Source organism: Meles meles, chromosome 6 (genome assembly GCF_922984935.1).
Source record: "Meles meles chromosome 6, mMelMel3.1 paternal haplotype, whole genome shotgun sequence".
Classification (NCBI taxonomy): domain Eukaryota; kingdom Metazoa; phylum Chordata; class Mammalia; order Carnivora; family Mustelidae; genus Meles; species Meles meles.
The window spans coordinates 85,269,548-85,285,579 of NC_060071.1; the positions used below are offsets into that span (position 1 = coordinate 85,269,548).

Consider the following 16,032-nt stretch of genomic DNA (forward strand, 5'->3'; position numbering starts at 1 on the left):
GGGTTAAAACTGTTCATGTATGTAATTAAACTACTAGATATAATTGTCAGCAAGTCCTCTAGCTCAAGCATAGGCCCCAAAAATTAAGATCAGAAATAGACAAGATTGCTTAACTCATGCCCTAACTGAAACGCATTGTTCTTATTTCTTATCATACTTTCTTGAGACATTGATGGAAGATGTTTTGCAATGACCTGAACATTCCAACTACCAGGCCAGAAAAGCCCTGATATCTAAGAAATGCCTGGAAGACCGCATCCCATACCCTTCCCTGTCCATGATCACTTGCTGAATACATACAGACTCTTTCCTATGATCAGTGCTGCCTGCTCTTGGCATGAATTCTCCGAACCTCTCCCTATAAAACTCTAGGTGTCCATTTGTTGGCAGAGAGGTCAGTTGTTAAGGCTTGAGCCACCTCCCCTGGCTGCTGGCCCCCAAAATAAAGCTCTCCAATTCTCTTTTCCAAACCCTTGTCTCTTGAGTGATTGGCTTCTCCTGTGATTAGTTTATCTGAGTTTGTTTGGTAACAGTGTTGGTAAACCCAGCCAGGAGCTATGCATTTCATTTGTTCAGCCCCCTTGGGATTCCTAGGAATGGTGCAGTTGGCCTTGGCAGCGAGCCAGGGCTCAACCACTTGTTTCCTGAGTTAGTGGCTGTGATCCATCGATGGGTAACAGAATCATGTTTGTATCTTGGCAAAGCAGGATGTGTGTTTCAGTAAGAGAAAGAATAAGGGAAGCAGATGCAATTTTGTTGAGGAAAAAGAAATAATTTTGTCCTAAAGTGAGGTTGGTTATATCATAATGGGAAAGGGGAAAAATAGACAACAAAATCCAAAGTACAAAAAATAAAGTTGTAGGTTTGTGGAAAGGGATTTTGGGAAAGGAATTTTATTCATGGTCAAGCTACCTAAGATGAGAATAAATTTATGTAAGAAAAAAAAAGAAAATGAGCTTTAATACCATAAATACACTGGTACAAAATTAGAATTTGGTTTTCTGTTAAACAGACAAATTTTTCTTGGATTATTGGTCTCCTCTTGATAAAAGATTATAAAAGGTTTTTCTTTGCCTTATTAAAATAATCTGCCTAGAAGATAAAGATTCTGTATATTATCAAAATAATTTCTCACATTTCATATTATCTTTATCAAGTCTTTGATTACTTAGGAAAACTGAATGTTCTCTATTAAAAGAATAAAGTTTTATTTGTTTTTTAAACTACGTAACTTTCTGTATTGCCCATGAAATCTTTAACTGTCCTTCTGGCTAAATGGTAACTACGCATTTTTCACACCGACCTATATAGTCCTACTAGTATTTGATGAAATGTTTTATTTTTTAAAGATTTTATTTATTTATTTGACAGAGAGAGAGAGAGAGATCACAAGTAGGCAGAGAGGCAGACAGAGAGAGGGGGAAGCAGGCTCCCTGCTGAGCAGAGAGCCTGTTTCGGGGCTCGATCCCAGAACCCTGGGATCATGACCCGAGCTGAAGGCAGAGGCTTTAACCCACTGAACCACCCAAGCACCCCTGATGAAATGTTTTAAAACCTTTTGATATTACTGACCAATTTCCCCCAAATCTAATTGTAAATGAAGTCTTTCTGACCTGGAACCAATTCATTCTGCAGTGCGTAAGTGTGTAAAGGAATAGGAAGTTAATTTAGCAAGTGAAGGGGTCTTAAAGGAATGAGATTACCTTGTGTGCACTGTTTTTGGGATGGGTACCATTATTTCATATCATATTCTTGAAGGCATGTGAAGTCTTTCTTTTTTAGGAAATCCACTATAATAAGCTACAAAGTATCTTACTAAAGGGGCACCTGGGTGGCTTAGTCAGTTGAATGCCCAACTCTTGATTTTGGTTCAGATCATGATCTCAGGGTGATAAAACTGAGTCCTGTATCAGGCTCCATGCTCAATGAGGAGTCTGCTTCTCCCTCTCTCTCTAAAATAAATAAACAAATAAAATCTTTAAAAAAATGAAAATACGAACAAGTTATCTTACTAAATGTCCCTCATAAGTTCTAGAGATACATCAATTTTAAGGTGCCCTATTTCAAATTAAGGTTTTGTTTTGTTGTAAATGTCTTTTATCTTTCTCCAACTATTTTCTATCCTTGGGGGCAAAGAGTAAGAACAGTATTATTTGGCTTTGTCACCCTAAGAACAGAAACTGCTCCAAACCTAAAAACAAAAAATCCAGTCTGGTACTTCTTGTTGGAGCCAATAAAATCACAAAGAAAAGTTTTACAAAAGCCTAAACATATTCCTATTACAAACATCTCTCTACTAAAGACACTTACCACAGGATCTTTTATCTTAAGAGTAGTCTTAAATGTCTCAATACAGCGCTTCTGAAGGCATGGGATGGTAGTAACTTCTGGACTGGTAGACAAAATAAATACTGTGATAGCAGTAAGTAGACTGATTTCATCAAGTTCTTGATGTGTTCCATCTACTGAAGAGAAATGATCTATGAGAAACATCCCAAGATTGCCGTATTGTTTTATGTATCCGTGTGAAGATACCTCTGGTTTGACAGCAACAATTTCTTTTGTGTACACAACAGTTACAGACAATAAACACTAATGGACTGATTTTAAGAATACTGGCAAGTGCATTTGCGACGACGTGGATGGAACTAGAGCGTATCATGCTTAGTGAAATAAGTCAATCAGAGAAAGACAACTATCATATGATCTCCCTGATATGAGGACATGGAGAAGCAACATGGGGGCTTAGGGGGATAGGAGAAGAATAAATGAAACAAGATGGGATTGGGAGGGAGACAAACCATAAATGACTCTTAATCTCACAAAACAAACTGGGGGTTGCTGGGGGGAGGTGGATTGGGAGAGGGGGAGGGGGCTATGGACATCGGGGAGGGTATGTGCTATGGTGAGTGCTGTGAAGTGTGTAAACCTGGCGATTCACAGACCTGTACCCCTGGGGATAAAAATACATTATATGTTTATTAAAAAAAAAAAAAATTTGGAAGGGGAGGCAAACCATAAGAGACTATGAACTCTGGAAAACAACCTGAGGGTTTTGAAGGGTCAGGGGTGGGAGGTTGGGGGAACAGGTGGTGGGTAATGGGGAGGGCACGTTTTGCATGGAGCACTGGGTGTTGTGCAAAAACAATGAATACTGTTACGGTGAAAAAATAAATAAAATGGGAAAAAAAAAAAGAATACTGGCAAGTGTGGTAGGTTTTAAAATGTAAGATTGTAAGTAATTCTAGAGCCAAAAATTACCAAAGTAATTACATTCTTTACAGGTGGACATCAGTAAATATATATGTATATTTATTAGGAATATACATTTACTAGTTGTGTGACATTGAACACTGAACCCCGGTTTTAGTTTTCACATTTATAAAATGGAAATATTAACAGTACTTGAATCTATAAAGTTATGAGGATTAAATGAGTTATTCATGTAAGGCATTTGAATAGCATGTTGAGCTCAACACGAGTTAGCTATTATAGTATCATTTTTGTTGTGGAACAAATCAGAAATGATTTTTCTTTGTTAAGAATAAGGTAAACTTTCTTTGTTAAGATTAAGGTAAGATAAGGTATTCATATTTTGATAATACAAGTGTCAAGTGAAAATACCTTAGTGCTTTGCTATATATACTATTTCTTAACAGTTATAAAAAAAACTGAAAATACTGCATGGGTCACAATCATCTGAAAGAATTTTCTGTTAGATAATTCTCCTTCATTTCCCCCCATATTTACCTTCATAATCTCATTCAATAATTTTAATGATCCTGCTGTGAAAACTTGATGTTACTTGAAAAGGAAAAGGGGTAGCAAATTCAACTCAAGAAACTGTGTAAGACTGGATTACACTTATGAAGAAATAATATACAGGGATCGAGATAACAGCTTTGCTAACATTCATTCAACAAATGTTTAGGAAACAGCGCTCTTTTTGGCATTGAATCTATCATTTACAGAAAATATACTGTACACCAGAAGTAAATAATTTGTTAGTCACAAGGTCTATGAATATAAAAAATATATTAAAAGATCAAAGTTGGGGCTCCTGGCTGGCTCAGCTGGTAGAGTGTGTAACACTTGATATCAGGGTCATGAATTTGAGCCCCATGTTGGGTGCAGAGATTACTTTTATATAATAACTTTTTCTTTTTTTAAGTAGGCTCCATACACAGCATGGAGCCCAATGTGGGAATTGAACTCACAACCCTGAGATAAAGACCTGAGCTAATAGATCAAGAGTCAGACACCTAACTGAGCCACCCAGGCACCCCAAATAAGTAAATTAAAAAAAAAAAAATCAGAAAATAAAAGAAAGCAATCCAGGAATTACTACACTGGGTGGTCAGAGAAAGCCTTGAGGAGATTAATATCTTAACTGATACTTGAGAGGTAATAATGAAACAATGACAGCAATGAAAGCAATATATTATGGATGAGTGGAATTTTATAAAAGTAATTTGAATAATTTTAAAGTAAAAGGTACATGGGTCAACGTTTAAAATGATGACAACATTATTACGGGTACTTTGTACATATTAAATATTTCATCCATATAATAGCACCAGGAAATGGGTACTCTTATTTCTTCCATTTTATAGGTGAGGAAAAGAAATTTAGTCATTTGCCCAAGTCACACAATTAGTAAGGCAGATAGTTTGATTCCAGAGAGCATAATGTTAATCATGATGCTATACTGCTTCCTAAACAGTTGTTATTTTCAGTCATTCATGACAATTTGAAACACAGCTAGTCTGCTTTGTCAAAAATGTCTTTTTATTTTCAGTAGGATAAAACTCTCCTCTTCCCATTTCTTCTCAAATTCCCCATTCCCCCATCCCTACCTAAACTCCCTTACTCCAGCTTCTTTTACCCAGCATAAATGCAAGTTTCCCTTAGCATTAGCCCCACGGAGAGGTCTCTGTGGTAAGGAAGCAAAGCCTCCTGCTAATAGCCAGCAAGAGACTGAAGACTCTTTTTTCAACAGCCATGAATGAGTCATCTTAGAAATGGATCTTCTAGCTGCAGCCCTGGCCAACATCTTAACAGTAACCTCATGAGTGAGAACCACCCACCTATGCTGCTCCAAATTCTTGACCCGTAAACTATCAGATAATAAATGTTTGTTGTTTTAAACCACTATGTTTTCAGGCGATTTGTTACACAGAAAATGGTTTACCTGTGATTATCAGCTCCTACTTTAATTTCTCTAGGTAGGTAATCTAAATCCTTTCCACCCTAACCTTATTCTCTGTTAACAACCAAAAACATATTTGTGGTGTGTGATGGGAGAGACAAGCTCTTTGTAACTCTCATCATATAAACTTATACCTATTATTTCCCATCTCTAACCTCCTTTTCTTCCCTCCCACCGGCAAAGGTACATCCTTCTAAATTGTACTATGAATTTTATTTCTGCCTGCTTAGAAGGGGACATTGCTTCCCTCCCTAATATTTCCAACTCCAATCTCATATCTTTTATCCCCCATAAGCACAAATGCATGCTAAAATCTCATCTTAAAAAAAATTCCTCGTCCCTATACTTTCCTTCAGCTTTCTTTTCTTCTTGTGAAGAGGAGTCTATACTCAATTCTTACTTTCCTTACCTTCCATTTATACTGTATTTACACTGTTGACCATGCTCTCACCATTAAAATTCTTTTCTTTGGCTTCTGTGACTATCTTCTCTCCTGAATCTCCTTCCATCTTAATCCATAAACTCAACTGGGGTGATTTTATCTATCCCATAGCTTACGCTGATAACCCTCCAATACACATACTCTAAAATCATCTTTAGCTCAGATTACTTTCCTGAAGTCCAGACTGCTACATATTATGCTCCACTTGATTATCTGAAAGGCATTTCAAACTCAACTCATTACATTCCCCTGAAAATGTTCACTTTGGAATTTCTGTTAATGGCACTAGGAGTGCTCAGTGAACCCTTTCAACTCCTAAACCAAACTATCAATAAATTCTGTTAATATATGCTTAACATTTTATTTTTAACATTTTATTCTTTATCCTTACACTACTATCTTACCTCCAAGAATCTCGTTTTCTTTTCTATAGTTGCCACAGTGATTCTTCAGAAATGCAAATCCTATCCCTTTATTCCTCTTCTTAAAACCCTTCAGTGATTCCACATGCATATTAAAAGCAGTCCAAATTACAAACCATGCAAATCTTCCATAATCTGGCCCCATGCACCATCCAACTTCATCTTTTTAATAAGATACTTTTAATAATTACTATTCATCACCTTCCTCTGCCTCTTCCTTTAACCCCACATTCTTTCATTATTCTACTTGCTGTCCCCAAATGTACCATACTACTTAGGTCTACAGGTACATGATCAAAATGTACCTAGAACCTGTTTCTATAATGTCCATGTGGAAAAATGCTTCCTGATTCTCCAAGAAATCGACTTTTCTGAGAAGCCTCTTGTGGCAGATACAGAACTGTACCACTGAGATCCCCTTCATGGGAGAAGGTGCTGGCCAGCCTTGGGAAATATGGTCAGTTTAGCTCCCTTAGGGTTGGCCTCAGCTAGAGTTGCCTTGATTGAGATCACATCCTTCCTGGGTTAGCCCACGCCTGAGGATAAAGTACAGGCCTTTTCTGTCCTATGTGAGGCATTCATATGGGCAATCTGCAGAACTCCCAATTGTTGGGGGCTTGTGCTGGAGTTCTATTCCTCTTTTGCCCAATATTACTTTCCCCTACTCCCTTCACAGGTGTTGTTCCTTAATAAACCTCTTGCTCCCCAAACTTCATCTCAACAAGAGCTTCCAGGGAACCTACCTGTTACACTCTGCCTGATTCACTCAGAGCAGATTACTCTCATTTTTTAAATCAGTCTCTCTCTCTCTTTTTTTTTTTTTACTATATTTAGAAAAGCAGTGATAATTAAGACATTACTATTGCTTTCAAGGAGTACTTTGTGATATTAAGCATGTAACAATTTATAGATACGAGACTCCACCAGACTCTCAACTCTAGGCACAAAGTACGTGGTCAATAAATGCTGAATTCCATTGAAACCTTTACACCATATGAAAGAGAATAAGGTGAACTGGGACATTTACAAACAGAACAAGGAAGGCAGGGACAATCTATAATATGTCTAAGGACTTTTTACAATCACCATGACATTATGCTGAAAATGAAAACTATACAACAATAATAAGAGCAAAAGAAATTTTAATGGCCACTGAACATAATACTGGCTATCATTTATTGATATATATCAGATAATAAATGAGATGCTTTCCATATATTATGTTACTGCTCTAACAATTCCTGCAACATAATACCCTTATTTTGTTAATGAGAAAACTAAGGTTCAGAGAAGTTGAGCAACTTAGCTAGTCAGTTAGCTAGTAAGTAGTGGAATGAGGATATAAATCCGATCAATGTTATTTTAGATTTATAATGCATAACTTATGTACTTTTTGATACCCTGTGTGCATTAAAAGGTTTTGCCAGCTAGTTATGAATCATACTATACTCATAAATTAATACTAACATTTGGAGCTGTCAACTTAATATATAGGCTGCCAGTCATTTAACTGCATTAAAGAGTAAAGATATTAAAATGAGAATATAGATGTTTTTATCTACTTAATATTCTCTGAACACAAATGTAGTGACTTTGGGCCCCTCTAGGTGAGAATGCCAAATATGATCAATTAAATAGCTTATTCTCAAAGTCCCTCGTGCTTTTTACAACAAACTAAACAATTGCTTCTCAATAGCCTTAATTACCTGGATCCCAACAGTCAAGTATTGTTGTTAAAGCCCTACGGAGGAGGTCAGTCCAAGCAGTGTGACTCTTTTCTGCTCTGGCCATGGGAGACGACAATATTCCTTTCAGAGCCTGTAGGGAAGCTGCAACAGTTGAAGATAACTGGCCCCCAGGTAACTTCACAGCAGTTTCTCTGAGGACCCCAATTGTGAGGTACAATATAGTAGGGAGAATTGAGATGCTTCCTGTAAGACACATATTTAAAAACACTCTATGTTTCAGTCTGTACATATAGTTTCTAAAAAGAAATCATCAATGAGGAAGACAATGTCAAAAATTTCTAGCTTTTAAGACATTTTTCATAAAGGATTGTAACTATTAAGATAATTTAGGTAGTGTTAAGATTTTTAAGACTGCATTAAATTTTGGTTATAACTGAAAATGTTATTTAAATTGTGTCATGGTATTTTTGTATCTTGCTTATTTGGTAGCTGACAAATGATGAATTTATTTTTATTTTTTAGTGTGATAAAATATAGACAAAATTTACAATTTTAACCATTTTTTTTTTAAAGATTTTATTTATTTATTTGACAGAGAGAGAGAGATCACAAGTAGGCAGAGAGGCAGGCAGAGAGAGAGGAGGAAGCAGGCTCCCTGCGGAGCAGAGAGCCCGATGCGGGGCTCGATCCCAGGACCCTGAGATCATGACCTGAGCCGAAGGCAGCGGCTTTATCCACTGAGCCACCCAGGCGCCCCCAATTTTAACCATTTTTAAAGTGTACAATTTAGTGGCATTACGTACATTCACAATGTTGTACAACCATCACTACTATCCACGTGAATTTATTTATTTTTTTGTTTTGTGAATTTATTTTTATTTTATTTTATTTTTTTTTAAAGATTTTATTTTTTTGACAGAGAGATCACAAGTAAGCAGAGAGGCAGGCAGAGAGAGAGAGGGAAGCAGGCTCCCCGCTGAGCAGAGAGCCTGATGTGGAGCTCCAACCCAAGACCCTGAGATCATGACCTGAGCCAAAGGCAGATGCCCAACCCACTGAGCCACCCAGGTTTCCCTTGAATTTATTTTGTATCAAACTCTTTTTTCTAAGGAATTTGCAGCAATCCACTCAATAAAAATTATTAAAAATTTCATACCCACTAAAGAGTTGAAAAGTCATTGTTATGTTTAAACTGAGAGACTAAAAGTAAAATAGTAAATTTAATGCTCCCAGAGGCTACTCAACAAAACTCTCACAGTGTATTTTTATCCTAAAGCTTCTACTAGTCACTATTTTTTGCCATTCTTGTTGCAAAGCAGTATGTGAGAATTAGGAATATAGGTTTCAATTCATATCAAAGCTGAAAATCATGTCAAAAGATAGCACATAAGTTGGTCAAGACATGTTTAAGCAAAAATATGCTTTCAGTTAAGAAATCTATTCAGCACGGAGTGCCTATTATCTACTAAATTTCCTAAAGGATACAGTATTTCATTGGAAATAAGACATATTTGTTTGCATATAAGTTTATCTTTTTGGTATGTAATGAATTACAGATAATGCCTCTGTATGATGCATAAAACCTGTTCACATATGGAAGCAACATTATACACATAGATATATGCATACACACATGAAAAAACAAAACTCTTTATGAGTTCGAGTTTTTAGGGAAGCATTTACAGATAACATAGACCTGGATATGAGCTTCAAAGGAAGGCAAAATTTTATTTTATTTTATTTTATTTTTAAAGATTTTATTTATTTGACAGAGAGAGATCACAAGTAGGCAGGGAAAGAGGGGGAAGCAGGCTCCCTGCTGAGCAGGGAGCCCGATTCGGGGCTCCATCCCAGCACCCTGAGATCATGACCTGAGCTGAAGGCAGAAGCTTAACCCACTGAGCCACCCAGGTGCCCCAGAAGACAAAATTTTAAAAAGGAGAGAAGGAATGGGCCACTTCAGATCAAGAAGCACCATGGACAATAGGGATAAGCAAGAAGGCTTCTAGGTTACAAATTCACACAGAAGAAATTAGGAGGAGGTAGTGACTCAGCAGAGCCCTGTGGAGCCTTAAAAGCTCTATTTTAAGTATGGACTCGATTCCAAACTGAGGACAAACTTCTGTCATCACCAAGAAAGGGGAAGTCCATTAGGTATTTTATACCAAAAAATGCCCAAGAGCTAAATCACTGCCACTGATAGGTTAAAAATATTGTCAACCAAGAAAGAGCATTATCTGTTGATGGTACATAGTATCTCTTACCTTCACCCTTTCAAAAAACAAATTATTAGAATGAAATGTTAATCTTAAAGGATTAAAAACATTACCCACCAAACCTCTGAGGCAGCATTAGTTTAATGAGAAAAGGATTGGCAACCATTATCTCCTTTATTTATTAAAGTCATTTCTCTCCCTCCTGGTCAAGTAAAGCAGTGAAATACCACAGCGTACCTTCAGGAGAGCACACGGCAGGAAGTTCAGACAGGATAACTAATGCAGCTGACACCAATCTACTTCCATCTTCCGAGAGCACCTGTGGCTTCGCAGCTTTTACTCCTGGACTACCTGTCAATTTTGGATTTAGTTCTGGAAGCTGTCTAACTAGAATGCATACACACAATTCCAGTGTTGCAAAAACCAAAGATTTCCCAGGCACAAGTCCTCCTGTGTCCTTTCCCTCTCCAAACTCTGGCAGGGTTTCCTTTTCCGCAGCCCCATCATCAACTAAAAGACAGAAAGAACAGTGTTTAATAAACATTTCATGTTTGCTTTGCTTTGGGTAAATGGCAATTTAGTTCACTTCTGTTGTAGGTAAAACCTTTAAATGGCTGAAGTCTTGGGTGTTAAAGACTGAAAGATAAAGTTATGGAGGTAAAACGAGTTGTCTTTATTATGACTACCTATTGCAGTAGATCAAAAGAAATCCTTGGTAACCCTCTCAGTTTTAAAATATTGTCTGGTTAACGCCTTGTTAAGAATGTGAACCTGAGGGGCACCTAGGTGGCTCATCAATTGGGCGTCTGTCAGCCTCTGGCTCAGGTTATGATTGAGCCCCATGTCGGGCTCCTTGTTCAGAGGGGAACCTGCTTCTGCCACTACCTCTGTGCTCTCTGTCTCTGACAAATAAATAAAATCTTGGAAAAAAGAAAAATGTGAATCTGATAGGTCCAGCTCCAATGCCTAGCTTGTACTCTTAAGTATTGAAAATGGCAGGCAGAAAGATAAGAACCAAGGTCCCTGATGTTTTTTAAGAAACTGTCATGCTGTTCAGGACTTCCTATCTCTGGGGCATCTTTTAGATGACTGAACAAGTCCTTGTGTTTTAAATCCGCTGTTAGACTCAGTTTTCTGTTATATGTAGTCAAATGTAATATTAAATGACAAACTCATCAATACCAAATCAGACTTATAAGTAAGCAATTTAATCACTCTGCAAAACTTAAGTCATTCAAAATTGTCAGTAGTGGGACACCTGAGTGGCTCAGGAGTTAAATGTCTGCCTTCTGCCTAGGTCATGATCCCAGGGAGCCCACATCAGGCTCCCTGCTCAGTGGAGAGCCTGCTTTTCCCTCTCCCACTTCCACTGCTTGTGTTCCCCTCTCGCTGTGTCTCTGTCAAATAAATTTTTAAAAATCTTAAAAAAAAGAGAGAGAAAGAAAAAAAAAAAAAAGAGAGAGAGAGAAAGAAAAAAATTGTCAGTTGTTAAGGGGTACTTGGCTGGCTTCATCGGTGGAGCATAAAACTCCAGATTTCTGGGTTGCAAATTCAAGCCCCAACACTGGGTGTAGAGATTACTTAAAGAAAACTTAAGAAAATTGTCAGTTATTCTTCCATGTACACTGATAAACACTCATAGCTAAAGTAAGTATTCAACCAGTATAAGGGATTTTTTTCTCCCCTTCCAGGATTTTGTTAAAATTCTCATTTTCCCAAGGAAAACCTTAGCTACTAACAAAATCCGAGCTAACGTGTAGAGGTGGATAAAAGGACTTAAAGCCATACCTAGAGAGGTTTCATTTGTACTATACACAAAACATTATCAGAACAACATAGACATGTAAGAATACCTTTAAAAAGTAATGCCAAAAAAAAAAAATAAATAAAAAGTAATGCTAATTAATCTGATTATAATAATATGATAAATTTTGTATTATAGGTTAACATTCACCTTCTGCACTTCGTCTTTTCTCCTTGACATGTTCCTGAGCTGCACAGATAATCTGTCTTACCACTTCAAGCGAAGCCAACTGAATAGAAGGTGATTCTCGGGTCAAAATTACTCGATGTAGTACATTCAACAACTCGATGCCCAAGTCCTATCATAGAAAACATTTAGGAGAAACTGTTTTGGAAATAACATACTTTCTTTTTTGAAAATACCAATATTAAATGCCATGGCAACATTCAAAAAGAGAATATTAACAAATTGATCACAAAAATTAAAGGTGTAGGGACAATAATGTTAGTAACACTTGTTCTACTTTAAATTGACTCCAGATTGGTTTCTGTCCCATCTTGCAGGAAATGGTATTATGACAAAAGACTGTTTTCACACAGGTCCTAAAATGGGAAAATGGAAAGGGAAACTTCCAAAGCAAGGTGAGAAATCTGGCTAGAAGAATACAAGCACTGTCGTGTAGACTTCCAGATCTGTATTGAGGTTTTCTAGTAATAACAAAGAATGATGGAGAAGGAAAACATTAAAAAAGTGATAAGTTAACAAGCATAAAATGGACATCCCTCTAAAGGATAAAATACACTGGGGTGCCTCAGTGCCTCAGTCAGTTAAGCGTCTGCCTTGGGCTCAGGTTATGATCTCAGAGCCTGGGATGGAGCCCCATGTCAGGATCCTTGCTCAGTGGGGAGTCTGCTTGTCTCTCTCCCTCTGCCCCTCACCCCACTTGTGTGTGCTCACTCACTTTTTCTCTCTCTCTCAAATAAATAAATTTAAAAATCTTAAAAAAAAAAAAGAATAAAATGCACTGGACAAATAGTCTCTCATTTTCTGTTTTTCTAGTGCTTAATTTGGTAGCTTCCTTTCATCTTTGAAAATTACAGAGAAAATCCATCATTACTGTATTTGTTTTAATATGCCAAATAAACAAGAACAAAATGTTCAGAATTTATTCAAGTATAATCCAAGTCAGGGAAGATGCTCTTTAGTAATTTAAACCCAATAAACAAAAGTGTTAACAGGTTAAATTACAGTCTACCTAGAGAGAAAATCAGTAGTTCTTAGGAAAGAAGTTAAAGGAAATGCCATACTTTCACAGTGATCCTATTATCACAGTCACAACTGGGTCAGATATTAGTGTCTGACTCCACCTATAGGCTAGCCAGTAATCTCTTTAAAAACCGGGAAGGAGAACTCAACCAATAGGAATACTCTGTAATAGACATAACTACATGAACCAAGTAGATTCTCTCTTGGGGAAATGGAATAGAAGATACAGATATATACAAAGAACGGGGTGCACTGAAGCAGAAAAATACAAAGAAGGAATTCTACATTTAACTAGTAGCTACTCTTCTGGCCACTTCAATACAGTGCCTTCCCCTCATTGCTGAGTTGGAATGAAGAGCTGTTACACTGAGTAGTTAGCAGCAGAAATCAATGTGGCAGAAGCAGACACACAAAGTGGCAGTCAGAGGCATGACTGCTCCTGGGTCTGCATGGTTGCTGATAGCATTCCAGTTCTGACAGATCAAGTCATGCAGCAGTTTAGTTTTCTTTTTCTTCTCTGTGTTCATTTTCTGTTTGCTGTAGTGACCTGAACATGTTGTTATTCCTGTTCCTTGAAAACCACAGAAGCCTAACAAAAAAACAAGAAATCACCTGATCACTGCCAATTTTAGATCTGGGCCAAGGAACATCTAGAAGGGCCTGTAATGCATGTAAACAAGCAGTAATGCTCTCCATGGTTGCATCTGAGCGTAAGGAACATAGAAATTCCACGCTGATTCCTGTAGAAAACAGAAAAAAAGGAGGCTTCTTTGAGATTCTTAGTTTATGAAGTAAGGAATTCATTTTATACTTAGATGAGATATACAAATAAGCTTAACAAAAAGGTAAAGTAAACCACATTGCATTTAAGACTAAACTATTAAGTAATAAAGCAATTCCTTTAGTTGTTTTTATCCACATGTACATAAAGAATAATCTCAAACAGGTTTGAGCACTACTGCATAGGTGCTATGAAATAGTTAAAAAATGCAAAAAATTAGAATAAAATTGTACTAGACAACTTAATGTGGAAAGTTTTTTATTAAAAAAAAATTTTTTTTTTAAAGAGGACCCACGCAGGGCTTTAACTCATGACTCTGAGATTAAGAATCGCTCTACCAACTGAGCCAGCCAGGTGCCCCAACATGTAGAGTTCTATAACTTTATTCTTACTAAAATTTATTGAGTGCTTATCATGGATCAAGCACTGTATCTTTACATATACCATTTCATTTCATTCTCACAATACCTGAGGAAGTAGGTATTTTTTTTATATTTTTATTTTTAAGTAATCTTAACACCCAGTATGGGGCTTGAATTTAACAACCCTGAGATTAAGAGTCGCATGCTCCATGGTATTCTTAACCCTCTTTCTGAGAGGGAGATGAGCACATACAGCTTAAGTTATTTAATTTGCTCATGCTCAGTTACAATGGTGTACTGGGAGAACTTGAATTGAGGTAGTCAAATTGCACAGTTTATGCTCATAGTAACTGCCATCCTTCATTCTGCAAGTTTGTTTTTAAAAAACTCTTGTCTCAAGGCAAATGGAAACAAAGTTTAGTATACCCAAGGAAATAGGAAAAGTGGCCATGTCCGGCCTGAGAAGGAGTAGTAACAGAAATTCTGTGAACCACAAACCTTACTTAATCATTTATCTTTGTAACGCTTACATTTCATTTAATCAATAATTTCTTCATAGATAATGATCTAATGGATTGTCTTCCAAGAACTAGGTAAAATATGAAAAACATTTCTTTCATTTATTCCAGAAACTCACTCTATTTTAGAAAGAAATTTCACTTTAAAAATGAAGTTCCGGGGTGCCTGGGTGGCTCAGTGGGTTAAAGCCTCTGCCTTCGGCTCAGGTCATGATCCCAGGGTCCTGGGATCGAGCCCCACGTCCAGCTCTCTACTCCGCAGGGAGCCTGCTTCCTCCTCTCTCTCTGCCTGCCTCTCTGCCTAGTTGTGATTTCTCTCTGTCAAATAAATAAAATATTAAAAATGAAGTTCCAGGAAAGCCAAGGAATGGGTTAAACTTCGTAACCTAAAAATCTCATCTCCTTGAACTTAAATATTTTCTCGCAATTTTGTACCTTTGAGTATACTTTTCTGAACCTTGCAATCCTTGAGACACAGGTAGGAGATGGGGGGGCATGCAGGTGGACCCCATCTTCAGTATATTGGTATTTTTTAATATAGAGAGAAAGAAATCTAAAAAATTTATAGAGATCACATGAATCTTCAAAAAACTGTGTGGAAAAAACTAGGATTGTCTTATAATTTCTATAATTCATTCAACATGATGTTGAAGCCAGCTTGTAATGGGATTCCAGAAATCTGCATTTTTGTAAAATGTATGTAAGTTTACTCAGTTATGTCAAGTTTATCACTAACACCTAACAAAGAAAGATGGGTAGTAAGGCACAACTCAAGAAAAACTCTGTAGGGTTAGGAGCTTGTTAGCTCTTTTACTGACCTAAAATAAGATGGAATCTATCAGTGCAGACATCCTCAGGGGATTTTACCGTTGCCCCAGATGATGAACCTTGACACATGGAAGTTGGTGTTACAGGTCTTGAGAGATGAGATGCTCCTTCATCCGGGTCAGCAACAACAAAGCCTGTGCTGGTAAGCCACAATGCTGTAGCATGCAGGATAAGTGCCCAGGAGTTGTAATAATGCAATTTTGCATTTTCACTAGTCTCTGCTGTGTAGAAAGCACCACCTACAAGAAAGCAGAAGCAGTTTTAGGAGGAATAAAAGAGATTAGCTCCAATTACATTTTCTCTCTTCTGTGTTACAAGGTAATAGACCATTCCCATCATCCCAGAAGTTCCTTTAAGGAATTTATGTGATGTGTGTTTGAAACAAATACTGATACCCACTGAGCTACCCAGGTGCCCCCATACCATTAATTCTTATCCCTCCTTCTGTAATCACTTTTCCTCAAGTTAGTGTGACTCACTCCTACAACAGATGTTTGTATTTATAAATAATATGGGTTATTTGTGTTTAAAGGCACCATATTGTATGTAACCTTTT

At 37.1% G+C, this 16,032-nt stretch overlaps 1 protein-coding gene across 16 annotated transcripts in view; it reads right to left on the bottom strand.

The window, feature by feature from the left end:
• Window positions 1-16,032, bottom strand: part of HEATR5A (HEAT repeat containing 5A) — a 109,412-nt gene that overhangs the window by 7,236 nt on the left and 86,144 nt on the right. For 13 of the 16 annotated variants that reach the window (XM_046008894.1, XM_046008886.1, XM_046008901.1 and 10 more), the window contains 6 exons: window positions 15,467-15,715; window positions 13,600-13,727; window positions 11,932-12,079; window positions 10,215-10,487; window positions 7,780-8,004; window positions 2,311-2,480 (listed from right to left, as the gene is read on the bottom strand). In XM_046008894.1, the coding sequence (XP_045864850.1) occupies window positions 2,311-2,480; window positions 7,780-8,004; window positions 10,215-10,487; window positions 11,932-12,079; window positions 13,600-13,727; window positions 15,467-15,715 (1,193 nt within the window). The remainder of the gene's footprint in view (window positions 1-2,310; window positions 2,481-7,779; window positions 8,005-10,214; window positions 10,488-11,931; window positions 12,080-13,599; window positions 13,728-15,466; window positions 15,716-16,032) is intronic. The other 3 variants (XM_046008900.1, XM_046008896.1, XM_046008897.1) reach the window with 2 other exon arrangements.